The following is a 27,284-nucleotide window of genomic DNA, read 5'->3' as shown; positions in this document are numbered from 1 at the left end:
CCACAATCTTCAGGAGATTTACAGACTGGGGACTGGAGGTGCAGCTGTTGGTGTACATGGAGAAAAGTAGAGGGGAACTTCAGGGGAGCCAGGACTGGGTCAGAGATGGCCTTAAGGTGTGTGAAGACAAGGCCATCAAAGGTTTTCATCACCACAGAGGTCAGGGCGATGGGTCTGCAGTCATTAAGTCCTGTACTTCTTTTTTTTGTTGTTTTTTTTTGGGGGGGGGGGGGGATGAAGATGATGGTGGAGGTCTTGAAGCATGCTGGCGCCTGGCAAGTCTCCAGTGAGGTGTTGAAGATGTCTGTGAATATCATTAACTGGAAACAGTTGGTCTGCACAGTTCTTCAGTACGGATGGGGATACAGAGTCAGGTCCGGCTCCTTTGCGTGGGTCCTGTCTCTTGAAGAGCATGTTGACAGCTCTCTCATGAATGGAGAGAGGCGTGGTGGGGGAGGAGCTGGGGATCATTGCTGTGAGCAGTTTTGTGTCTGTGTGTGTGTGTGTGGGGGGGGGGGGGGGGGGGGGGGGGGGGGGGAGAGGAGGCGCTAATGAGTTGTAGCTGGTGATTATAGGGGATGGTATTAGGACTGTCCCACTGTCTTTCAAACAGAAGGAGTGACACTCCTTTTGTCCACCTGACCTGGCCTGTGATGTGCCTTTCTGTCTTGTGTTGGTTTTGGAGTGGCATAAATAATTTGTGTGGCATGTTATCATCTTTAAAATAGTTGAAGAAAAAATGCCTGAAGCATTTAAATGTAAATAGTGATTTTACTATTTACATTTAAAGTTAGTTAAATGTAAACAGTAAAGTTATGTACTAATGTCTACATTAGTACATAATGTTCAATGTTACACGCTGACACTCACCTCTTACACAACATGTGGAGGTGGTGAAGACCTACAGCATGGCTGAAGGACAAGCATTCCAGAATAGCTTGCTGAACCCCATAACTTGGCTGCAAACACAAAGAAAAAAAACACGTGTGATGCCTGTCATTTTAAAATATTCAACTGCAAGACAATTACTCAAATATTGGTAAAACAATATTGCAAATTATTATAACTTTACCGAGGCGTTGCTAGGCAGGTAGCGTAGATTTACGTCGAGGCTACCTGGCTATACCCGTCCACAGTAGCGAACGAGTATCGGCATACCCACCCGCTGTGCGTAAACAAATGACATCATAGTGCGCGCGCAGCCCAAGAACTAGCCGCAGAGGAAAAGATCAAAAGGCAAGAAGTGTGTGTTGGTCTCAATATAGATATTCCGGATGATTTTATCATGGATAATATGACAATGAATAGCAGCCAAAGCAGCCAGCTTGATAAAGGATGCACTGGTGAATTTGGAGAGCAGCGCGCGCCAGCCAACACGACAAAAGTTAAAGTGAGCCAACTTTTTATGTACGTGTTTGCTGGGTGTCGTGCGTTTTGAAATGACATTAAATATTGTTAATGTGATTCCACGTGTTGTGTATCTCAGCTAGGGCAGTCACAATTATTACAATATTCGCCAATCGCGATTATTTTTCATATTTGCGATTACTGTGAATTATTTATTTTATCCACAAAGCATAAAATGACTCAGAATCTGACGTCATTGTGCTGCAGCCTCGCTCACTCCGTTTCGCTCTCGTCTTAAGGCAGGACAATAACATGGAGGGTGAGGAGCGATCCGTCCGGCCGTTTGGATAAGACGGACGATTAAAACAGTGGCCGTCTTCTTCAAAGCCGCCTAAAATGCGGAGTTTACCGGAGGAGCTCTCTGTGTGTGTGTGAGTGCATGTGTGTGTGCGCGCGTGGAGTCAACAGGCTGCGAGGGAGGGGTGGGGGAGGCAGATTCCTGAATGGAGGCACGACATGTTACAGTCTGCTGAGAACCATCAGTGCACGCAGCGAGCGCGGAGCAGAGAGAGGATTTTAACCCGAGTGAAGATGTTAAAAAAAACAAAACCAAAACGTGGAGCTGCCTTTACTTCTCTCTGAACTTTCTCTCCCGGTGTGATTCTGCCGTTACCGTCCTGTTCACACCATGTGCGTATCGTATACTGAATTCATGAGATCATGAGATGAAATAAATGGTCAAATATCTTTAAAAACATATTTAAAAAATGAGAATATATGAATGAACTGAGCAAAAATTACACATACAGTGTGGTGATGTTCAGATGCACAGATCACAAAAAGCAGGTGAGAACTCTGAACTTTAACAGCTGTTATTTTCCAAAGGTATTTATTTGTTCAATCTTGAGCTTAATGTAGTGTTTAAGCACAAAACCTGACTGATAAGGAGAAACAATTTCAGAAATGCAACAAAAACAACCACAAATCAGAAAAAGTTGGGACTGTATGTAAAATGAAGATAAAATTAAAAATGTTGCACTATTCCCAGTTTCTCCACTCACAGAAGCCAAAAGTTCTTCCAGAGTTGTGTAATTATACTACGATAGTAGAATATAAAGAAGAGAAAAAAGAAAAAAAAAATAGACAGTATATTCGTCAATCGCAATTATTTGTCTGACAATCTCAGCAAGTGATAATAATGCAATCACCATGCCGTCACCCAATATGACATATATATCTGTCAATTTGGGCGACTGGGCATGGACGTCGGGCCTCTGAAAATGCATACCGCCCTCCAAAAGCATGTTATTGTATTATTAATGATTTGACAGAAGGAAATATTGCAAATTAATGGAAAATAATAACTGTCTAATAATTACAATTAAAAGAAATATTTCCCAACAGCTCCTAATACAAGCTGGTTACCATCTACATATTTCAGTAGAAAAGGTTCAAGTATAACACCTTCATACAACATGGTAGTTTTTGGTTTTTGTGAAATAATTTTGTTTCTGTGTGCGACGTACAATAACGTTGGCCTCCAAAATAAAACTAGGATGCTTAAAAATGCTGTGTTGAAGATTCCTCTCATTATGGCATGTTTTTCCCTCAACCCCTTTTGAAGACTTTTTTTGCACAATAATAATGAAATAATTAATATATTTTAAACAACTAAAACACTGTTCAATCAATATTACTGAGTGCCCTAGTTTTACTCTCACAAAACTGCACAAATCCACAAACAGCTTGCAATTCACACAAAGCAACACTGTCATACCTGCAAATGCAGAGGGTGATTTCCAAATATTCCTCGATTTGTAAACATTTTGTGATCCACAAACACAAATTTTCAATTTGTAACTTGTGTGTTGGTTTTTACAAATAAATGTGTATTTGTAAATACGAGGTCTATTAGAAAAGTATCCGACCTTATTATTTTTTTCAAAAACCATATGGTTTTGAATCACGTGTGATTACATCAGACATGCTTGAACCTCGTGGGCATGCGAGAGTTTCTTCACGCCTGTCGGTTACGTCATTCGCCTGTGGGCAGTCTTTGAGTGAGGAGTCGCCCACCCTCTCGTCGATTTTTTTCATTGTTTAGGAATGGCTCAGACTGCTGCTTTGTTTGATCAAAATTTTTTCAAAACTGTAAGGCACAACTGAGTGGACACCATTCGATAAATTCAGCTGGTTTTCGGTAAAAATTTTAACGGCTGATGAGAGATTTTGGTGTGTAAGTGTCGCTTTAAGGACGGCCCACGGCGCCTGACGGCGATCTGCGCTTCGAGGCGGCAGCGTCTCACCATTTCAAGTTGAAAACTTCCACATTTCAGGCTCTGTTGACCCAGTAAGTCATCAGAGAACAGAAAACTTTCAGAAGAAGTCAGCATGAGGAGTTTATTCGGACATTCCATTGTTAACGGACATTTTGTAATGAAAGAACGTGCGGGCAGAGTCGCATGTCGGGCTGGACCCGACCGCGGGGGGTCGCGACAGGAAAAACACCTCCGTTGGAAACCTTAACGGGCAAGTTGGAACATGCCCAAGCTGTTAAACAATTTCTCAGTTACTCACTTGTTGAAAGCCATCAAAAGCCGCCTGAATTTTACAAATGGTTTTCAACACGGAGGTGTTTTTCCTGTCGTGGCGCACACAGATTCGCCGAGTCGTTTCCGTGACGACTCGGCGAATTTGCGCGCACGTCTTTCATTAAAAAATGTCCTTAAACAGTGGAATGTCCGCATAAAGTCCTCATGCCGGCCTCGCGATTGCTCTCACTGCCTCCGATGTGCTTACCGAGTCTGCGGGCTCGGTAAGCGCCGCAGCGGGCCACTCACACCGCCCCACTGTCTGCTGTGTGGAGTTGCGGCCAAAATCTGGCAACAGGTCCAGAGACTATGCTCACTGTTTTGATGCAGAGCGCTCCAGCAGCCCGCAACGATAGAATTCTTGCGGAAAAATCCGCAGCGCTGCATGGTCTCGGTAACCGCAGCTGCAGAGCTCCGTGGCCACTGAGTGAGGTTTGTATCTTTTTAATGACTTGGATTCTTTACGGGTCCCGCATCCGTCCCACAACGGTAACACCGGAGGCAGTGAGCGAAGAAACAGCACGCTCGTTGTGTTCTGCGTGTACCCATAACTGTGTTCTTCACTGGGAAAAATCAAATCAAAATCAAATCAACTTTATTTATAAAGCACTTTAAAAAACAGCTGCAGCTGAAACAAAGTGCTGTACACAAGGGGACATATAAAAGGTAACAAACCACAAAGTACAAATAAAACAAGCCCCCCCCCCCCCGCAAAAAAAAAAAAAACTAAACCAAGTAAAAACAGTTAAAACAGCCAAAACAGATCGAGAATCTCATTCTGGGTTAAAAGCCAGTACATAAAAGTGGGTTTTAAGATTAGTTTTAAAAACAGAAAATGAAGAGGCCTGCCTGATGTGGAGCGGAACCTCGTTCTACATCTTTGGAGCCACAACAGAAAAAGCTCGGTCCTGTTGTGAAAGTGTAGGTACACAGACCCACAACAGGGGGCGTAATGAACGGACAATGGAGAAAGGTGAATAACAAGTTTTACTGTTGTGAAACGAGCACAACTAATACAACAATCAATAATTTGGGGTTTAGGTCGAAATCCGCTGGTGTCGTGTGGGCAGGCTCGAAGGTAGGAGACGTCCGTCCCAGTCGAACCGGAACCACCCAGATCTCCTCTGCCACCGAACCCTGGGAGTACTGGAACCGCCAAGTCCCGAATTCCCAGGTGGCCACTGCCTCCGCTCGTCGGATCCGGTACTGCTGGCGGGAGAGAGCAACAAACACACAGGTGTGGATGCGACAGCACCCAGTAAACGGAGAGGGGAGAAGCCGCCTCCACCTCTTGTCACTATACAGCAGGAAGGTGAGTACTTATCCAAGTAATTAGCTTTCAGTAGTCAGCTGTCCTGAAAAGGTTTAACAAGTCTTATCTGGTTATGCAGAATATGCGTGCAGAGAACGTTACCTCAATCTTAAGGCGATATCTCGGCACTGAGGTGGAGACGCCGTCCTGATGATATACCTCCGTGCTGAGTGGAGTCAGCTGTGTCCAGTAATGGGTGACAGCTGTCACCCTGACTGCTCTCGTAAGGCGGCAGCGCCCTCTGGTGCCTGGAGCCCGCACTCCAGACAGGGCGCCCTCTGGTGGTGGTGGGCCAGCAGTACCTCCTCTTCAGCGGCCCACACAACAGGTCCCCTCTGAGCAAGACACCTGCACCAAGGTGTCACTCAGTGGAAAAAGACGCAACAGCGGAGCGGCGCCAGGACGAAGAGGCGCAATCAGAGGAACTGTGAAATACTGGTCAGTCACTATTAATAATTTATTATGTGTCCAACCTTGTAGGTTGATCATTAAAATTAAATTCATTAGTTCTAAAAGCCATCATAATTATTTATAGGAAAACGTTCTATTATTATTTCTCAAACAAATGTTTGGGCCTAAAAACAGGTTTTGATCTTTTGTTTCATTCTATAATACTGGATTTATTTTTCTACTAAGGTTTGAACTTTGAGAGTGTTTACACAGGAGAGAAAAGAGAAAATGTTAATGCCTGTTTGAGAAAAGTGTATAAAGTGTGTAGTGAGGGGTTTTACAGCCTTAAAACATCTAGAATAATTGTAAAAAATAACACTGACTACTTTGCGGAGTTCGCCTATCACGGGTTATTTTTAGAACATAACTTCCACGATAAACGAGGGACCACTGTACACACATTCATCACTTTGCTCAGTTACTCAATACTGAGACATTCTCACCGCAAAACTGCACAAATCCAGCTCGTGATTCACACAACACTGTCATACCTGCAAATGCACAGAGGGTGATTTCCAAATATTTGTAACTTGTGTGTTGGTTTTTACAAATAAATGTGTATTTGTAAATATATTGGTTTTTTTTTCATTTGTTTGAAAAAAAAAGCATTTGCAAAACTGAAAATTCTGTTTGTGAAGTGTGATTCAGCATTTGTGGATCACCGATCATACGCATCCACCACTTTGCTCAGTTACGCAATACTGATACATTCTCAGCGCAAAACTGCTGAGAGTTTCACAAATATATGAGCTATTTTCATGCTAGATATACTATGTTTATTTTAATGTATGGCAAAGAAAATTATTTGGACTTTCAGATGATGGTAGCTGCTGCTGGTGCTCTCCTTCAGCCATGGTTTCACTGCAAGAGCTTAAGTGCAGTAAAGCGCACACTATAGCCATCAACACTGCCATCTACTGGATGACAGTATGAATAGTGACGTACATATTTGTGAGCAAAGCATGAGCAAAGTGATGAATGTGTGTAATTGGTGATCCACAAACGCTGAATCAAACTTCACAAACAGAATCTTCAGTTTTGCAAATGCCTTTTTTTAAACAAATGAAACAAACAATATATTTACAAATACACATTTATTTGTAACAACCAAAACACAAGTTACAAATCAGAAATTTGCATTTGTGGATCACAAAGCACGTATACAAGTCAAGGGATATTTGGAAATCACCCTCTGTGCATTGGCAAGTATTAATGAAACAAATTTAACTCCATACGTGTCCAGGTATATTGGTGCAGTGAGTGCAGAATCACTTGTCACAGCCACACACACAGACTGCGATGGATTAGCCACATCAGAAAAATGTCCAATGACTGGTTGAGAAATACCATAATCTATAATAAGAGGTGAATAGAAAAGAAGGTGGGCACAATCTACAGGGGTTGAAATACATTTTTTTGACCTATTTGCACTGTTGCTAGTAACAAAAAAATTACTTGCACCAAAAAAAAAAAAAAGTTACTTGCACAACCAAATGTCACTTTAGTCACTTTCACACTGGGCCCACTTCAAGTTGCTTCTGAAATGATACAGTTTTTGGTATCTCTTCAATAGACATTGAAACAAGAATTGTGCTGAACAATACCTGATAGCGAAATATTTTATACATACATGTAAATGTAAGAAAGTAAAGCCCATTTTCACAGTTTCTGAAAAACAAATGCAAGATAACTATGTTAAATCCCTGAAACAGATGACATGATGATGAAAAATGCACTATCTCTGATGGAAGCCATAGAAGATGTACAACTTTTTGCTGACCTCTAATGTTTGTATATGGATGCATAGCTTTGTGTGTGTGTGTGTGTGTGTGAAGGATGTATCCCCCTTTTTTCCTCTCTCTCTCTTTTTTCTTCTTTTAAGTTACCAGTACCTTGATGCCATGATGCCATGATGTTTTGTACATGTAATTCATTAAAAATAAATAAATAAATATAAAAAAAAGATTTGCTTCTTCATGTGGCATCATGACGATGCAGGAATTTCTGCGTCAGGTGCGCACAGCAGGGGGCAGAGAGGAGGTGAGAACGCAGCCTGCAGGTTCTCTGCACAGAGAAGTCAGAGTGCACAGTTTGGCTGCAGACAGACTGTGCACTCTGATTTCTCTTCTAGTTTATATTCATTCTTGTGCTGAGCTGCAGGTCTGTGCTCTGAGTTCTGTTATAGTTTATCTTTCCTCCTGTGACCGCGAGATGCGCGCGTGAAGGAACTGTCTGTCAGTAAAAGTGGAGATGTCTGGATTTATACTTCATGTGGACATGTCCTGTCTCTGGCAATCAGTCTGTGAGCAGGACTTATGTCCTTTTTTAACACAGTGATGACAGAGTTTGAGCGGAGAGTAAGGAACTCACAGCCTGCACCCAGACAGTTGTTTTTCACGTGCGCGCGCAAACGAATCGTCACAGCAACTCGCTCTGTGTGTCAAAACGCAGGGAAGACGAAGACAACACACTGGAAATTGTGTTTTTCCTTATTTATTGATTGATCTCTGCTCCCCTCCACAGCATGTCTTTTTCCTGGTTCTCTCCCCTCAGCCCCAACCAGTCCCAGCAGAAGACTGCCCCTCCCTGAGCCTGGTTCTGCTGGAGGTTTCTTCCTGTTAAAAGGGCGTTTTCCTTCCCACTGTCGCCAAGTGCTTGCTCATAGGGGGTCGTTTTGACCGTTGGGGTTTTTCTGTAATTATTGTATGGCTTTTGCCTTACAATATAAAGCGCCTTGTGGTGACTGTTTGTTGTGATTTGGTGCTATATAAATAAAATTAATTTGATTTGATTCTACTGGTGCTTATAGTTGATAAAACTTGGATAAAGTTACTTGCACCAGTGCTAGTGCAGTATAAAATTACGTGCACCGCTCAAATAATACGTGCACAAACTATCACATGCACGTACTATTTCGAGCCCTGAACTACCACACAAAGTTGTGGTCAAGCACCATATGAAGGCCACTGCCACGAATATCAATATGTGATAGAGAAATACTCTGGACCACAATAAATGGTGCGACTTTCTGAAGAAGTCGATCCAAATAACAGAAAGAATGAATAAAAGCCAGAAATGCAGACACTCCTTATCAGACCAGTCTGTACACAGATCCGAGCAACGCAGCCAACTAAAGCAGATATTATGATCCAAAACTGTAACTACCAAAGATACAGTCAATCTAAAGTTCAGTCTGCATAAATATTAATGGACTGCTGAAGATTACACACTTTTTCAGCAAGCTAATATAGTTCATCAGTTTTCCTAAAAAGAGCTACTGAAGTTTTTATTAAAGATATTACCCACTGTAGAGCTGTGGGACTTTGAGGAAGTTCAACATGAACACCCAACCATGTTACTGTAACAGATAAAAACAACTTCTGCACAATGTGGCCACTTAAGGGATTGATCAACATTCACTACAGACATCTGACCTTGGGGAAGAAACAGCAGTGGTCTCGGGTAAGAACCATCTCCACCACATCTTTGAGACCCTCCAAACCCAACATATCTGCTGCCAACACCACCTGACTGTAATATAGGACAAATACAGGTTAGCTTTTATTTTGGGCTTCTGTCTGGACAACCTGTTCATAAACCATACCTGAAATTGGTTCCGGAAGGCAGATCCGCTATGGCCCCATAAATGAACTGAAGCACAATTTCCATCTCCTCTGGCCCCAAACTGATAACAGAAGTTTTAAAATTATTACATAGTAAATAGATGTGACAGATCCACAACGTAAAAATTCCCACAGGATGCACTGACAGGTAGAGCCATCTTTAGGCTCCCAATTCATCAAATGACTTTTAAAGCCTTGTTTAGACATGCAACTGATACAAGAAATAAATTCATCATTCAATCAAGATACAGAGATCTGAAGCACATCTTAAACCCCCCTGCACACTGCTTTCAAAAACAGGTGTGCCCCTTATTAATTTTTGTCTGTTCCAAGATCAAATGCAGTTCAACTCTTCAGTTCTGCCAAAAGGTTTCTGCACACCTGAGCTTTTACAGGTTTAAATTCTGAAAAGACATAAGTAAATAAATAAATAATTCAGGCTTTATATAAAAATTTCTACAACAATACCATTTAAACTCACAGTGAAAACTGATCTCTACAACATGACATAAATGAAATAAAAAATAAAAGTCAAAAGAATGGCTTAGTGTGCATACATTCAAGTGTAACAACTAAATCATCACTTTTAAAGCCAGCTGGATGGGACATGTCCTGGACTTAAATACAAACAGCCATTGTATGATGAATCTACCTAAAGTAGACAGTTCTCAAAAACGTGAGCGAATGCGCAAGGAGACTCGTGAGGCAAGACACCAAGCCTCCTTAATACCATATCTACCCTTTATTTTCTTCCCACCTCTGCTCCTGTCACCAGCATGCCCATTGAAATCCACTCCAATCGCCATTCTTTCATACTTGGGCACAGTCTCCACCACCTCATCTAACTCATTCCAGAAATCTTCTTTCCCATTCATCTCACAACCTACCTGCTCTTCACATTACTGACACATGACTGCAGAACAACCCACAGCACAAACCACATAGTGAAGTTTGCAGATGACAACTCTGCTGGGGCTCATCACCAAGGGCGATGAGACTCACTACAGGGAAGAGGTCAACCTTCTGACCACATGGTGCAGAAACAACAACCTGCTGCTGAATGTCAGCAAGACCAAGGAGATTGTTGTTGACTTCCAGAAAGGTCACACCCAACACCTGCCACTGACCATCGAGGGTGCTGCTGTGGAGAGAGTGAGCAGCACCAAATTCCTGGGTGTGCACATCAGTGAGGACCTGTCTTGGACCACCAACACTGCATCATTGGCAAAGAAGGCCCAGCGGCGTCTCTACTTCCTGCGCAAACTCAAGCAGGCAAGTGCTCCACCAACCATCATGAGCACTTTCTACCGTGGCACCATTGAGACCATCCTTTCCAGCTGCATCACTGTGTGGGGCGGAAGCTGCACTAACTACAACAGGAAGGCCCTGCAGCGCATAGTGAATGAAGCTGGAAGGATCATTGGTGTCTCTCTGCAAGACATATACACCACCCACCTCACCCGCAAAGCAACCACAATTGTGGGCGATGCAAGCCATCCTGCACACAACCTGTTTAGCACTCTGCCCTCCGGGAAGAGGTACAGGAGCCTCCGGTCCCGCACCACCAGACTCACAAAGAGCTTCATCCACCAGGATGTCAGATTATTGAACTCCCTCCCCCCAGCTCCACCCAGGCTTTCAAGAAGCACTGATTCACTTTATCACCATCACACCACTTGCACAGTGTCTTAACAAAAATCTGCTGCTGTTACAAATACTGAATGGTTTGCACTACTGCACTTTCCACTTTTACTATTACCTCAGACACTACACTGTAAATACTAAATACTTGTCCTTATTGTCGAAATGTCTTGTCCTGTCATCACAGAGGAAAGGTGAAAAACGAAATTTCGATTCCTTTTATGTTTAGTACATATGAAGAATTGACAAAAAAACTGACTTTGACTGCAGTTTTCCATCTGAAAAATATAGTGAGGATCCGCCCCATCCTGCTTATGGCTGATGCTGAGACCTTGATTCATGCTTTTGTTTCTTGTAGACTGGATTATTGTAATGTCCTGTTTTCAGGGTGACCACAGTCCAGCATTAGGGGTCTGGTTCAGAACGCTGCTGCCACACTTTTGGCACAAAGCAGAAGGTTTGAACATGTTACACCCATTTTGGCATTGTGGCACTGGCTCCCTGTCTCTGTGAGAGCAGATTTTAAGGTTTGATTATTGACTTATAAAGTTGTTAATGGCCTGGTGCTGTCTTATCTGGCCGATCTGGTGGAACCCTATGTGCCGGCCCGGGCTTTGCTGTCGCAGGATGTGGGACTTCTCTGTGTTCCCAGGGTGAAGAAGTCAGTGGGTCAAAGAGCCTTTTCTTATCATGCACCCGCTCTGTGGAACAGTCTTCCTGCAACTGTGAGGCAGTCTAAGTCCATGACATTTTTAAGTCAAGACTTAAAACCTATTTTTATTCTCTTTCTTATGAATAGTTTTTACTTTTTTATCTGTTTTATTCCTTTACTTCTGTTTTTCATTATGTATTTGAATTTTTTAAAATTTTATTTATTTAAATTTTTATGTTGAACTGTTCTGTGTGAGGCACCTTGAGATGGCTTTTGTTGTGATTTGGCGCTTTATAAGCTGATAAATTTAATTAAATTTGTCACTCCGCTGATTCCTGCTTCACTGAAGGTCTGATCATCATAATTATTTTCCCTCACTGGCACGTTCTGACAGTATTTTTTTTGTAATCACATTTTTCAGTCTGTCTTTTGCAGACTTCTCTGAGTTTTTGATCTGCTTGGTTTTTCACATCACCTCCCTTTTAGTCTGAGAAGCGTTTTTGGATTTGTTGGATTGTTTAATGTCACCTTGTTGTTTCCCTGACATCTATAAGTAAACACCTTGTTTTGCATCGTATTCCTCCTTGTTTTGGCATCTGCATTCTGGGGTCCAGTTCCTAGAGTTCCAGAGTTCTAAACCATAACAATATCTGTTATATAGATGACTTAAATTGTTCCCTGACTGATACCTATTTAATGACTGTAGTTATGTGAAACCTTCTGTGTATTTCAGTCACATATGTAACTTTGCAGAATACTTTGCAGCGTGTACCTCAAAGTGGCCTTTGATGACCTCTCGACTGGCCCAGGAGTGGTAAACTGATGGCCAAGCTTGGTGGCCTCCATTTTGAGATAGGTTCCAAATTCGGCAGTGTGTGCAAAAGAAGGCTATCCCTGACCCATCCAAAAGGAAAAAGCAGTTCCCAGCAAGAGTCCTGTATGTGGCAAGCAGTTTACACAGTGAGGAAAAGGCTTTATATGAAATTTTGACTGGCCAAGCTGTTATATGGCTGGGGGGGCCTGGCTGCCGGTTTGTTTCTGTTTTTTGGTTTTCCTCCCAGGTGGCTTGCGTTTGGGACTGAGTGGCTGTGTTGCTGAGGCTGTCAGGACCTCACCCTGATCACCTGCGACTCGTCAGGACTCACAGCTGTGGTGCATCTGGATGGATTGGAACATGTTGGCATTTAAGACTGGAGTGCACAGTGTGTATTTGCCAGAGACTCGACCTTGTGACCAGACGGGTGAGATCGTCGTCTCGGGAGCCATCTCATCAACAGCGGATGCTGAGAACGTCCAGGTTTGATGCACAGTCTGTGAAAGAGGAGGGGGTGAGGTCTCACGCTCGTCAGCACACTTCCTGAGGTACGTTAGATTTTGTGACTAACAGTTATACAGTCAGTAAATGTGGTGTCCCTCACACCTTATTGTATTGAGCTGTTTGTTAGTCATGTATCAGCTTCCACTGCAGTGGAGTTTTGTGAACTGGATGTTCCATGCCTGCAGGTTGGGAAGCTGATCAGTAATCAAGCCAGGAAGTGTTTGCTGTTTGTACACCTTTAAGTGTTCTGTGTGTAGAGTGTGGACTCACATAATGGCTCCTTCTTTCACAGACTCGGTTGTTGCGGCCACCTGGGGGGTGTCGGCGGGGTCCTTGGGTCCGAAACAGCTTCTGGCTCCGGACCGTTAGCGCTGCTGGGAGCGCACCACGCCAGGCCGCACCCTTTTGTTATATTATCACTGTTATGTATTAAATTCAGTTAGCCTTTGTACCGTGCTCTGCTTATTTCATACTGGGTCCTTCAAACGCTGGTCGGTTCTCCGAGCTGCGTCCGACACATAACACAAGCATTTGTATTGGTCTTTTCAAGTTCCACTGAATACTGACAGGCACCTGAGACCTCTTCAGATTCCTCCAACTCACCATCAGAGGACTTAACAGGGTAAGACATTGTATGTACGATACTAGATAAAATGTTCAGAGTTTTACATAATGATGAAAGGGATTTAATTGAAATTTCACTGACCATGGACTTCCGGTGGCGCAGTGACGTGAATGGCAGAACACGAGGCTCTGGGCACAAGCCTTAAATTCTCCCCTTATTCAGCTTACAAGAGGCTTTGTAAAAAATAAAAATCAATCCAATTATGAGTGGGGACAAAGGCAAGAAAGGAGGACACGGACGACAAAACATTAATGAACGATAAACCAAGAATGAAGTCATGACAGGTGGGGACCCAGAGCAGGAAAATGGTGACCGCAAAGAAAAGGAAACTCTGGACTTAATTCGAAAACCAGTGAATAAAGTGTTTGCAGTGGGAATATCAAAACTCCAGGCCGAATTAAAGACAGACCCCTCTGAATTCCATACTTCTTTCCTGGAGGACATGAATAAAAAATTTGACAAGCTAACAGCAGACATGAACCGCAAAATAGAAAACGCAACGGGCCAGATTGAAGGAGTGGGAGACAACCGGGTCTCGACACAATGGAAGACGCCGACAGTTCCAGAAGCAGATTCGAGACAAACTGAAGAAGTACCAGAGAGCAAAGCCAGGAGCGGAGGTAGGAAAAGCGTGAAAAGTATGGCCCCATTCACTACTACTCTTTAAGTTACACCAACATGGAGACTCGGTTTCTCCGTCGTAACGGACTCGGAGCACATTGGAATAAGGTAACATTACAGAGATTAATTCTCCCCTTTTGACTAGCCTTTTAATTTTTATCTAATAAAAGGCCAGGCTGGTGCCTACAGACTGTTGACTGAGAGCCACAAATTTTTCTTTTTCTTCTGTCACCTGAGGGGCTCCGCACCTTGTGGCTGACCCCTTCATTATCCAAAGCAACATGTCAGCTTTGCTGTGGAAGTACTGTTCTTGTACTGTAGTTCATTATATTGTGTTATCTATTTGTTTCATGTTGGGTTTTTTTTTAGTTTGGTTAAATGTCAGGTCTATCACAAGTACAGCTCCTATAAAACTAAATGCAAAATAAATACTATAACATACTCTCCTTGAATGTTAATAGGCTAAATAACCCTATAAAAAGAAGCAAAATGATAGCCAAAATAAAAAGAGAGAAGACAGACATTGCATTCTGGCAGGAAACCCATCTCAAGGGGTATGAACATGAAAAACTTAAAAAGATGGGATTTAAAAACACTTTTTCATCTTCATATAGAAATGGGAAAAAGAAGGGAGTGGCAATATTAATATCAAATGCAACTTGGTTTGAATTTATAACCGAAATAAGTGATAAGGAGGGCATATTCATCCTAGTGAAAGGGGAAATAGAGGGAGAAGCGGTAACCTCATTCAACTTCAATGCTCCCCCTGGGAGCAGTAAAACATTTTTTTAAGAAGGTGTTAGATCTGATTGCTTTAGAAACATATGGAATTCTTATCTGTGCAGGAGACTTTAATATAGTTATGAACCCATCAATTTCAATTTCAATTCAATTTCAATTTAATTTCATTTATATAGCGCCAAATCACAACAGAGTTGCCTCAAGGCGCTTCACACAAGTAAGGTCTAATCTTACCAACCCCCAGAGTAACAGTGATAAGGAAAAACTCCCTCTGAGGAAGAAACTTCAAGCAGACCAGACTCAAAGGGGCGACCCTCTGCTTGGGCCATGCTACAGACATAAATTACAGAACAGTTCACAAAATAAATATACAGGAAAAGCTGTTGGTGCACAGGACAGGAGGATCACCAGCACAAATACAACTCCCATCTCTGGATGGAGCTGCACCTTAAACAGAGAGAAAAAAAACAGAATCAGGCATCAGAAAGACAAGAAATACAGTATAATTTGCCAGCATTAAACAACAAGAAAAACAGGAAATACTAAGGTGATCGCCGGCCACTAGCTCTAAGCTTCAGTAAAAGACCCAGAATTTAGGTAAAGTTGAGGCCGCGGCACATTTCCTAATAAAATGAATTAAAATAGTAAAAAGCGTAAAACAAAACTATACCAGTATGCTAGCCATACGAAAGGGAAAATAAGTGTGTCTTAAGTCTGGACTTGAAAGTCTCCATAGAATCTGACTGTTTAACTGACACAGGGAGATCATTCCACAGAGCAGGGGCACGATAAGAGAAAGCTCTATGACCTGCAGACTTCTTATTCACCCAAGGGACACAAAGTAGTCCTGCAACCCTGAGAACGCAAAGCCCGGGCCGGTACGTAAGGTTTAATTAGATCAGCTAGGTACGGAGGTGCCAGTCCGTGAACAATTTTACAGACAAGTAGCAGAACTTTAATATCTGATCTCACCGGGACAGGAAGCCAGTGAATTTAAGCCATCGTGTACCCGCCCCGGGGGCTAAAATTCCCCGTCCTCCCACACAGAACTCCTCACGGTAAACTGGTGTTTACTCTGTGTCGCACCTGCGCTGATGAAAATAATCAAGCTGGAGCGTTCACACAGTCAGCAGCAGAGAGCTCTGTCTGGGACTTGGACGACCCCGGAATTCCACAAAGCTCTGGATACAGGCTATGCTGTAGCTAAGATTTTTGAAGTCTGGCATTTTGAGGAAAAAAGTGATAAAATCTTTGAGGGGTACATAAACACCTTCTTAAAACACAAGCAGGAAGCCTCTGGTTTCCCTCCCGAATTTGATAAAGACCCCGAGAGCAGAGAAAAATATATCACGGACTACTGGCTGAATCAGAAGATTTGTTTAGACCCAGAAAAAATCAGTCACAATCCGGCAAAACAACAGATGGCTAAGATCTGCCTCAACTCCTTCTGGGGGAAATTCGCCCAGAGGGCAAATCTGACGCAGACCGCGCTCATTAAAAACGCTGACGATCTGTTCAGGTATCTGTTTTCTGAAGAGTACGAGGTCACATATCTAACATTCCTCAGCAGTCAGGCGGCTATGGTTCAATGGAGGTACGGTCCGCGGTACGTCAGCCGACCGGGTAAAACCGTCAATATTTTCATCGCGGCGTTTACAACGGCGTACGCGCGTTTGACCTTGTACGGTTTTATGGAGGCTGTGGCAAATCCTGACAGGATTCTGTATTATGATACCGATAGCCTGATTTACGTTTGTAGGCGGGGTGAAACCCCGCTGCCTACCGGTAATTATCTGGGGCAGCTCACCGACAAGTTGAACGGCGACGTCATCACAGAGTTTGCAGCAGCGGGACCTAAAAGTTACGCATATAAAACCGCACGAGGTAAAACGGTCATGCGTGTGAAGGGGATCACTCAAACCCACGAAAGCTGTCAGAAAATAAACTTTGACAGCGTCAAAGATCTGGTCGAGGGTTATATAAAAGATCCCGCCCTCGCTGCATCTATCATAACGCCGCAGCAGGGAATTAAACGTCATAAAAGCAGTTTCAGTTTGACATACGTGTCATTTCAAAAATCCTTCAGGGTGGTGTATGACAAGCGGCGTCTTTTAAAGGACGGGGAAACCGAACCGTTCGGATTTTGAAACATGTCTCACTCTGGAAATATGGTGGAGATTGACCCCAGACTTCAGCTCCCATTCTCCTGTCTCATCGTTGGACCGAGTGGTTCGGGAAAGACTGTGTTTGTGAAAACATTGCTGGAAAATTGTAGCCACGCTATGAGATATGTGCCTGACAACATTGTATGGCTGTATACGTCTGAACAACCTCTGTATTCTGAACTGAAGAATAAAAATATTAAATTTGTAAGAGGACTCCCTGACTCATTTCTGGACGACAGCCTTTTCCCTGAAGGTCAGAGCCATCTGGTTATTTTGGACGATCTCATCTTTCAAGCAACGGATCATCCTGAAGTTGTAAGAATTTTCACCCAGTACAGACATCACCGGAATATGAGCGTCATCATGATCACACAGAACGTGTTTCATAAAGGGAAATACAGTCGAACCATCAGTTTGAATTGTAATTATATGGTGCTGTTTAAAAACCCCAGATACAAGTTACAGATGAACATTCTGGCTCAGCAAATGTTTCCCGGCAGAAAATTTTTTTTGGAGGCACTTGATGATGCTACGAGCGTACCTTACGGGTATTTATTACTGGACTGCACGCAGGAGTGTCCAGATCAGTTCAGACTGAGATCGGGATTACTCCCGCACGAGTGGCCCACAGTTTATTTGCAGAAAGATAAACGGACATGAGCTCTCTTTTAAAAAGGAACGCCCCCGCTCTTAAAGTGCTAATCAGAGCAGGGGCGAGGGAGCGTCACTACAGCCTGAAGACCTGCAGGCCGGAGCTTCTGTAAACTTTATCCGAGATCGCTTTGAATATATTAAAGGGGAATATCGCCTTGAGCGACTCTCAATTCCGGGCCTTGAAAAAACGAAAAAGAGTTTTACGTCTTCTGGCCGACAGAAAAACCAGTTATAAAAAGAAGCGGGGAGCGTTGATTCAGACAGGCGGCTTTCTCCTGCCTCTGCTCGCCGCGGCCCTGCCCGTTATAACGAGTCTAATAGTACCCAGAGGATAATGGCGTTCAAAGCGGCGCAAAAGATGTTTTTACTCACTCCACAGCAGATGCTTCAACTCGGTCATTCCGTTCCGCCGAGCGGAAATAACATCAGACAAACGGCGGAAAATGATTTAGACTCGCGAATGCGAGGTATACTGGAAGAACGTACTCACTCTCCTTATGAAAAAATTAAAAAGTATGAGGCTCTGCTGCAGCGCTATTTAACCCTGATCAAGCAGGGGGAACTCGAATCACGCGTTTCACCCCCGCAAGAGACTCGCGTCGCTAAGCAACCTGAGGAGGAGGGGGTGGAGGAGGAGGAGGATGAGACTGTCACAGAGGTCCTGAAGAATATCCCCTCCAGAGAGCGTAGAAACGCTGAATATATTATGAGGAAATTATCGAAGGGTGATACGCGCTGGAGTCCGTCGGGGGAATTTATTTACAAGGGGAAAGTCGTGAGGGGGTCTCACACCATAGATCTTATGAAACATCTCGGATCCTCGTTCAAGAAATCGAGCCCCCCTACAGGCTGGGTGAAGTTCCTCAATATTTTACAGGAGCGGAACATTCCGGTGGCGTGCGTATCAAACCTGCAAGCCCGCGAGCAGTTTCAGAAGCTTAAAAAAGGCCGGAGCAGCTCGCCGGATGAATCCCTTCTTTTAACCGATTCGCCAGCCAGGAAGAAACTTAAGAAAAAAAAAGACTTCCAACGCTGGGAAGGTTTCTCACCATAAAAGGAGGGTATCGAATTAAAAACTGACTGGATATTATGATCAAGATTCTTTAAAATACATCGCAGTCAGTCACGTTTTTGTATATTGTTACTAATAAAACACCGACTGAAACTCATCTCCGGCCTTCATCACTTTTATTCGGTATACGGTTTAAAAAACAACTTTCAACACTTCTCTACTTAATAACAACGATGCAAAAAAAATGAAAAACATTAAAGGTATGATCGGGGGTGCATTTTCTACACATCCGGAACATTTTTCACAAAAAAACACATAAAAAAAAATCAAAGGTCAAAGGTCAAAACTTCTTTCTACGTTTAAAAATGGGGGTTTACATCATGCAAACGCGATAAAACTTTAAAGGTATGATCGGAAGGCCACTCTCACACATCCACCCCGTTTTCAGGCGAAAAAAAACACATAAAAAAAAATTTAGGATCAAAGATTAACACTTCTTTCTGTACTTAATAACAATGTTTTAAAGCGTGCAAACGCGATAAAACTTTAAAGGTATGTTCGGAAGGCCGCTCTCACACATCCACTCCGTTTTCAGGCGAAAAAAACACATAAAAAAAAAATCAAAGGTCAAAGCTTCTTTCTACGTTTAAAAACGGGGGTTTACAACGCGATAAAACTAAAGGTGTGATCGGAAGGCCGCTCTCACACATCCACTCCGTTTTCAGGCGAAAAAAACACATAAAAAAAAAATCAAAGGTCAAAGCTTCTTTCTACGTTTAAAAACGGGGGTTTACATTATGCAAACGCGATAAAACTTTAAAGGTATGATCGGAAGGCCGCTCTCACACATCCATCCCGTTTTCAGGCGAAAAAAACACATAAAAAAATCAAAGGTCAAAGCTTCTTTCTACGTTTAAAAACGGGGGTTTAAATTATCCAAACGCGATAAAACTTTAAAGGTATGATCGGGAGAGCGTTCTAAGACGGGGGTTACATTTTCACACGGAAAAACATAAAAAAAATAGGAACGCCGGTTAACACAAGCCGTGACAATATTTAAACTCATGCAGAGGCCCTGCTAGCTGGTTACAGGAGGTATTGCAGCTTTTCTTAAGGCAATAACGATATCTTTTCACAAAATCAGAAACCAAATCATCGTTCGCGATAGTATTTTCGGAGTATAAAGACACCACGTCCCGGTACGACTTCCCACTGGCTCTGTTATACAGATAATACACGCAGTGTTGTCCGCATACGTCGGATAACTCGTGCTGAAGCTGCTTGTTGTGATACAGAATGTTTTTAACATCTGGGAGATTCTCCAGATATCGCAGGATGCTTTTAGGGTAGTAATCAAAGTCAGGGCTGAGGCCGAACGAGTCAAAAAATGTGGCTCGACCATTTTTTTCAACGGTGAGCGCTAACCAGTGTTCCCCCGGTAAATGTCTAGGGTGGGTGTTTACAATGAAATATACGGGAGGGCCCGGCTTGATCCGGAATAACTCGTCAGACGCAAAAACACCGGCAAACAGGTCTCCTATTAAGCCCCTCATAACAGCGTCCAATTCCAGGGTGTTCATCAGTAAAAATCCACAAGGACCTGTCGCTTGGAATTAATCTCCAGGAGAGAATCATAACACGCGTACACTATCAGCGTGGTGGTATGCGGAGTCGCGACTCTGAATCTCATTTCAAGTCGCAGGGTGCCTGTGGAGACGGGGCTCAGAGCGCCGCTGTCCTCCTCCGGGTTTAAATTGAAGACGTACAGCGCGTAGCCGTGCGCAAAATCCTCCCGGTCTATACAGAGAGGCTGGTCTTTGAGGTGTCGTCCGGTCGCGGTGTAGAGATTGTAAAACTCCCTGACAGAGAGTTTGTTGTTAAATTCAGGCTGGAAAGCTTTAGCCGGCAGCTGTCTCCCGTTTTGACTGAGTGCGAGGTACTCCAGGTCATAGTGTGCAAATTCAAACGGGGACAGACCATACCATACCCAGAACCACATATTTGGGCATGGTTCCTAAAAACAGGTTCTCCTGGTTGCATATCCTGGAATGGCTGGGGATCACGTAAGTCTTAACGTTGATTCGTGATAACGGGTACACGGCGTTCCCTTTCATGAGAGCCGCGGAGTGGCCCAATCTCACTGCAGGGGATATGGTGACTTTCTTAAAGAATAGGGACGCGCCCAGAATTTTCAGCTTGAAAGTGGAGGCCGCCAGCCCCATCAGGCAGAAAGCATCGCTGGCTCGAATTAATTTAACTCTTAGATCAATGTTATTCAGAAGAAGCCTCTCGCAGAAAAATATGTCCGCGTGCAGCGGACCCTGAACTTGAAATTCACGCGATTCGGCGCTAAAGCGCGCTCTGCTCATGAGGCCTTTATTCGGGCCCGCGTCCTCCACAGCGGTCGAATTGTGCTGACCCAGGGTGTCCTTGTAAAACAAACCGCCCGTGAACTGCGATTTCAATGAAGCGGGGGAAAAGTTCAGCAGCGTCTCAATCATTGCCCTGTACGGGTGCGTCGCGCTGGACTGGGAAATCAGCCGGTCACCCAGAGTCACGTCGACTTGTGAGAAAATCGTATTGAGAGGATAATTTATGACGCCCATGCCAGGTCAGTCCCGTCGGCGTTTGTAATTTTCATTCGCAGATAAAGCAGCGTATTATTGAGGTCTAAATACCTCTCACCGTCTCCGGGGATAAAAAACTCGATAGGGCCCATGTCCGTCAGGGCTGATAACGGGCTGACTTCAACGTATTGGCTTTGCTCCATGGACAGCTGGGTCCCGGGGACGGCGAATAATCCAATTCGCTCATGGTGCATTCGGGGGAATTATTTCGCAAAAGAGACATTGTTTAAGAGAAAATATCCCCGGACAACCTCCTCTTCTTATGCTTCCTTCGAACTGTTCTGCTTTTTCCGGGGGTCTTTCGCTTTTTAACCGTTTTGACCCGTTTCCCCGGGGGGCGTTTCCGGGGCCTTCTTGAGAGCACCATGATCCCGGACCCCTGCTGCTGCTCGGGCTCCTGACTCCGTCCGGCCCTCTCAACAACGCGGCTCACTACGTCGGAAGCGATGCTTCGGGCTGCGTTTTTCAGGTGAGGTTTGGCGATCGTGTATCCTTGTTTAATCAGCGGCGACACAAATTTGAACAGTTTCGAAAATATGTTCCCGAGCCCGCGCCCGTACATAACAGGAGCGCCGTGGAACCCGTGAAGGCCGTTCCCGACTTGATTTTCATAGTAAGGCACAAATCTATAAATGTCGGCTTTGTGCGCTGCCCCAGCCATTTTTTTTTATCCCGCCGGTTTAAAATGTAATGTCACAACCACTTTACCGTATCTGAAATCCACCGTTCGATCTTGATCGCTTTTGATTTCAATGCGTATTGTCTCAATACGTCTTTTGGAGACCGGGATGTAATAAGCGGGGTTGAATTTCTTTGTAATTATTTCCCCGAAACGACCTCCAATTTCGAACGCTCGGAGGAGAGGAGCAAAAGCGTCACCCACCGCCTGAGGCTGTACAACGTCTGTATAACAGGTGATACATCCCTGCTTTTATATCGGGGTAGCGGGGACAGCTCGTGACCCCGGGTCCGCATCTCAGCCATTGATTAGGGTGCATCCCCAGCATGTACGCCGTCGGGGCTTCAAAATATACCTGGCTGGTACCGTCTCCTTCCCACAGAAACTTTTTCTGGATATCATCATATTTTAAAGTCAGATTCGGATCTATAGTCTTCAAACGAGGGTTTATCAGCCCTGCAATAACCTCAAAGTTATCATAATATCCCGTGTCAAAATATCGCGAGTGAACGGCGAGTTTGTTCTTGCCTGTAATTTTCATCACCTGGAACGTACAGGAAGGCTTTTCCGGGATATTTAACCAGGTGTGCGGATAAGAAATTTCTGTCAGCGCCACATCCCAGTCACCCTCTAGATCCAGGTGTCGAGCCAAGTCCACCTGGTAGCATGAAATTGTATTGTCCGGGAATACTTTTAGGCTGGCGTTTGAAGGCAGAGTCATATAAAATCCGTGTTTCAGATCCCGATCCATTTCTCATATGTCGGTTGAAGATGGAAGTTCTCATATTTATACGGCCATCAGCTGGTCCGCGGGAACCCAGGAGTTAAATTTCTCGGGCCAATTTTTCCATCTGACAAATACAAATTTCTTTCCCTTGGTAAAACGTTCACGAATAATTTCTTGAACCTGATACGGTCTGTCTTTTGCTATTTTAACCTTCTGCAATTCCGGTTCATAGAATGAACCTTCAATGATCTCGCCGTCATAATCTTTCAATTTATAAACGGGCGGCGTACGTTGTATACATTCTGACACCGTGAACATTTCATCCGTAAAACTTTGTTCATATTTTTTATCAAAAACTCCCCTGAGCTTGGAGACCCTGACTATATCTCCGACCTTATATTTACACTTCACAGGCCTCCTGCGTAGGGTGGATGCCCCGTACAAATTTTGAAACACTTGATCGACATTTCGATCATTAACCTCATTCGGCCTCATCTTAATGCTTTTATGATAACTCTCGTTATAAGCCGTGAGTAAAGAGGGTAGGACGTCGATGTATCTTCTCGTGTTTTTAGCAGTAAAATATCTCCACATTCTCGTCTTTAGCGTGCGATTAAACCTCTCGACAACCGAGGCTTTCAGATCACTTGCGGTGGCAAAATGTAGAATCCGGTGTTTTTTCATTAAATCCTTGAACGGTTTGTTAAAAAACTCTTTCCTGGCATCAGTCTGCATCTTCAAAGGCACCCCGCTCTGCTTTAAGAGTGAGGCAAAGGCCTGTGAGACTTCGCGCCCTTGCTTTGACTTCAGAGGTCTGGCATACGCTTTTTTTGAGAAGATATCGATAACGGTCAGCAGGTACTTGTACCCGTCGTTAAAATCTGATAACCCCTGCATGTCGCATAAATCCGCCTGAAATTGGTTAAGCGGGTTTGTGACAAATACTCTTTCTTGGAAAATGCGTCCTGGCAGGTTTGTGTAATGTGTATGCATCTTCCCCCGACAGGAAATCTCTGATATGCTTCATACGAATTTTAGAGCCGTGTTGATCGGTCATAGCCCTGCGTAAACGCTCCGGCCCTCCAAAACTCCCCGGATTTACCGGACTATAATATACATCCTTCATTAAACCCTCATCACCCATCTTTTAAGACGGATCTCTTCAGAATGATGAACCGGATAGTCCTTTTGCATTTTTATATGTTTTAGCGACCATAAATATTAGTCTTTTGTTTTAAATAGGAGCTCTTGGAAACATTAAATTGAACTCTGATTCAGCACCGCGGAGAGCGCTCACAGAGCAGCCTCGAGCTTTTAATAAGACCGTGTTAAAACCCCTCATTAATTCATACGAGCACCTTTTTTTCCACCAAAACCTCGTTTGTATGACTCTGTCTTGCAATATGAAGCACCTTGGGGCAACTGTTTTGTTGTGGTTTTGGCGCTATATAAATTTGATTTGTAAAACATTTCACCCTTTTTCAACAATATTATAGGAAAGAACACAGGCCGTATAAGGTTTAGAATATGTGCTTTATTACATTCATTAAAGTCACACACACAGAGAAAAAAGCAATTGTTCATGTTTATTAAACACAACATGCGTGAAGGAAAAAAGTATACGTTTTAAATAGGCGCTCTTGGAAACGTTAAATTGAACTCTGATTCAGCACCGCGGAGAGCGCTCACAGAGCAGCCTCGAGCTTTTAATAAGACCGTGTTAAAACCCCTCATTAATTCATACGAGCACCTTTTTTTCCACCAAAACCTCGTTTGTATGACTCTGTCTTGCAATATGAAGCGCCTTGGGGCAACTGTTTTGTTGTGGTTTTGGCGCTACATAAATTTGATTTGTAAAACATTTCACCCTTTTTCAACAATATTATAGGAAAGAACACAGGCCGTATAAGGTTTAGAATATGTGCTTTATTACATTCATTAAAGTCACACACACAGAGAAAAAAGCAATTGCTAGGAGCTTTACCACAGCCGGGATGAAGGTCGGTCTCCAGAGTCTCACCATTAATCTCTCAAAATGTCCGGTAAAGAAATATTCATTTAACGGGTCCAGGCATTCGTGCTGGCGCTGGCTGGGGTGATCGATCTCACACCCGTAACAGAGTTTTTGTCTGTAACTTTTGATCACAGCCAAAAGTAAGTGTGCCACGCCGACTTTCACCGTTTTCAGGAATTCCTCTGACAGGAACCCGTCAGGCCGGTCAGATGCGAAAGATGTGGCGTATTTCTCAGCCGGCTCGAGGTCTTGTACCTCCCGCGGACTCGCAGCCTCCGTGACAGCGGGAAGAGACCCCACGCCTCCCGGGCTGGAAAGCGCGTGAGAAGGATGGATCTCGCCCCAGACCGGCTCGAGCTGAACTCCCCACGGGCTCTCGTACCCGCCGCGGGTCCGTGAAGCCTGGCTCAGGGACGGCAGGTCTCTTCCACAGTCGAGCGCGCAGTCACAAGCGATGTCGTCGGCCGCTGCAATGGGAGAGGTTGAGGAGCTCATGCTGGTTCGTCGTCCGATGCTTGAATGAGATGTGGTCCCCTGGTTTTTATAGAAACCCCCATGCATGCGGGGAGGAGCTACGTCAGAGTTTTTTTTTTTTTTTTTTTTTTTTTTTTTTTTTTTTTATTTATTTTTTTAAGTAAAAAGAGGGGCCAAGTTTTTTCGGACTTCGATAACGTCCCTCCAGGCCAGGCACCTTGTAAAGAGGCCCGTAATCCTGTCGTTGCAGGTGTTGAACATCTCATGCCAGCTCTCAGCCGCAGCTGTGACGCTTCTGACGTGGCCGCTGGCACTAACCCGCTCCAACTTAATTTCACCCTCAGAGACAGTGTCAGGAGGTCCACGCTGAAATATCACCCTATAGCGCGGCCCCTGGGTGCTGAGCCAGGTGAGTTGGAAGCGTGTTTTCTTCTTTTCCGGCGTCCGATCTCCTGGAGGTTCAGGGTTGACCGTGTCGCGAATCATCGAGCCCGCCGCCGCGGAGAAGACACCCCAATCGGCGGAAGTAAGCGCCACCCGTGGGGTTCCTCGAGTGGCAGTCTCACCCTCGGCCAGAGTGAAGAAACTTACTTGGGCATCATGTTTCCGCGAGCGGCTCTATGCGTGGGTATTTGACCGTCTTGCTGCAAAGACTTACAGCCGAGAGACGGCTATTTGTTTCCCTTCTTTAATTTACGAATTAAAAAACAGAAAAGGAAACGTAATAATTTAAGAATTAAAAATATTAAAGGGGCATTAAATAATAGACACTGATTTATGTTTAATTATTTCAGAATTAGTTAATTCTTTAATACATTAAAAAGATCTAGGTATTTTTAATCATTCTTTAATTCATGAAATAAAATGACATTAAAATATTAGACCCTGGGTGGGAGGGGAGGTATGGCTTGGAGGCGGTGCTTGGGCGGGGTTAGGGGAGGAGCTTGGGGGGTGGGGCTAGGGGAGGAGCCGGGGGCAAGGCATACTGACGTCATCGACTCTGATTGGATGTGACGTCATAAGGGCGCGGGGGCTCGGAGGCGGGACTAGGGGTGGGGCTTAGGGGTGGGACATAGTGACGTCATCGATTATGATTGGCTGTGATGTCATAAGGGGCGGGGCTTGGAGGCGGGACTAGGGGAGGGGTTTAGGGGCGGGACATAGAGACGTCATCGATTCTGATTGGCTGTGACATCATAGAGGGGGCGGGGCTTAGTGACGTAGTCGATTATGATTGGCAGCTGTCACTTTTTTGACGAAAGGTGGGTCAGTATTCTCTCTATTATGCAAAGTTTCTATAATGAGTTGGAATGGCGTGTGAATCCAGAATGTTTTTAGAACCTTAGACCGCTGTGATTGCAGCTGTGGCTCCCTTGACGACTCTGCTGATGACGTGAATGACTCATTACCATGAACAAAAGACTGAAACTGCTTTGACCTGAGTACCCCATTGGCGTGTCTCAGACCCCCTCCCCGGTTAAGGCTGGGTTTCAAACGTTTCATAAAGAATGCCTCCTTGACCCCTCTCTCAAAGTCTCCACCTTTTGTAGCATCCGATCATAACTCGGTGTCCGTTGGGACTCGGCTGTTGTGGAGGGCTGTGTGGTTCATTTGGAGTATTTATTACAAACACCTGGTATAATATGGCTTGCTGTGTGGTGAAAGGTCTTAACAGATCATTTAAGACATGCCTGCTGCACCTCTCTTTTTTAACATTGTACGCCAACAGCATTAGCGCTTTTAGCAGCTGTCTGTAACTTGATCCATGAGATTCCATTAATGCACATGTAATGAGAAAATAAGCATCTTATAGCATTTAATAACCACACTAAAGAAAATCGTTAGGAGAACCACCACATAGACCCCAAAAATATGATTTAGTAAACACCCAAACTGAGGATAGCACATTAGCTTAGGTGATTCAGGCTTGTTTTGCCACACACTGAGGTGCCCATGCTCCACCACTTTATGCATTAATAAGTTCATTATGCCACTGCTGTCAACATGGCAA

General features: G+C 44.1%; 1 protein-coding gene across 1 annotated transcript in view; it reads right to left on the bottom strand.

The window, feature by feature from the left end:
• Positions 1-27,284, bottom strand: part of btbd8 (BTB domain containing 8) — a 174,933-nt gene that overhangs the window by 124,059 nt on the left and 23,590 nt on the right. Inside the window, exons 6-8 of the mRNA XM_034180720.1 lie at positions 9,305-9,385; positions 9,135-9,231; positions 871-959 (exon numbers count right to left, since the gene is read on the bottom strand). Coding sequence (XP_034036611.1) covers positions 871-959; positions 9,135-9,231; positions 9,305-9,385 — 267 coding nt within the window. The remainder of the gene's footprint in view (positions 1-870; positions 960-9,134; positions 9,232-9,304; positions 9,386-27,284) is intronic.

This window comes from Thalassophryne amazonica, chromosome 10 (assembly GCF_902500255.1).
Source record: "Thalassophryne amazonica chromosome 10, fThaAma1.1, whole genome shotgun sequence".
NCBI lineage: Eukaryota > Metazoa > Chordata > Actinopteri > Batrachoidiformes > Batrachoididae > Thalassophryne > Thalassophryne amazonica.
The sequence above is the reverse complement of the archived record's forward strand: the minus strand, read 5'-3'. Positions and strand labels throughout refer to the sequence as shown.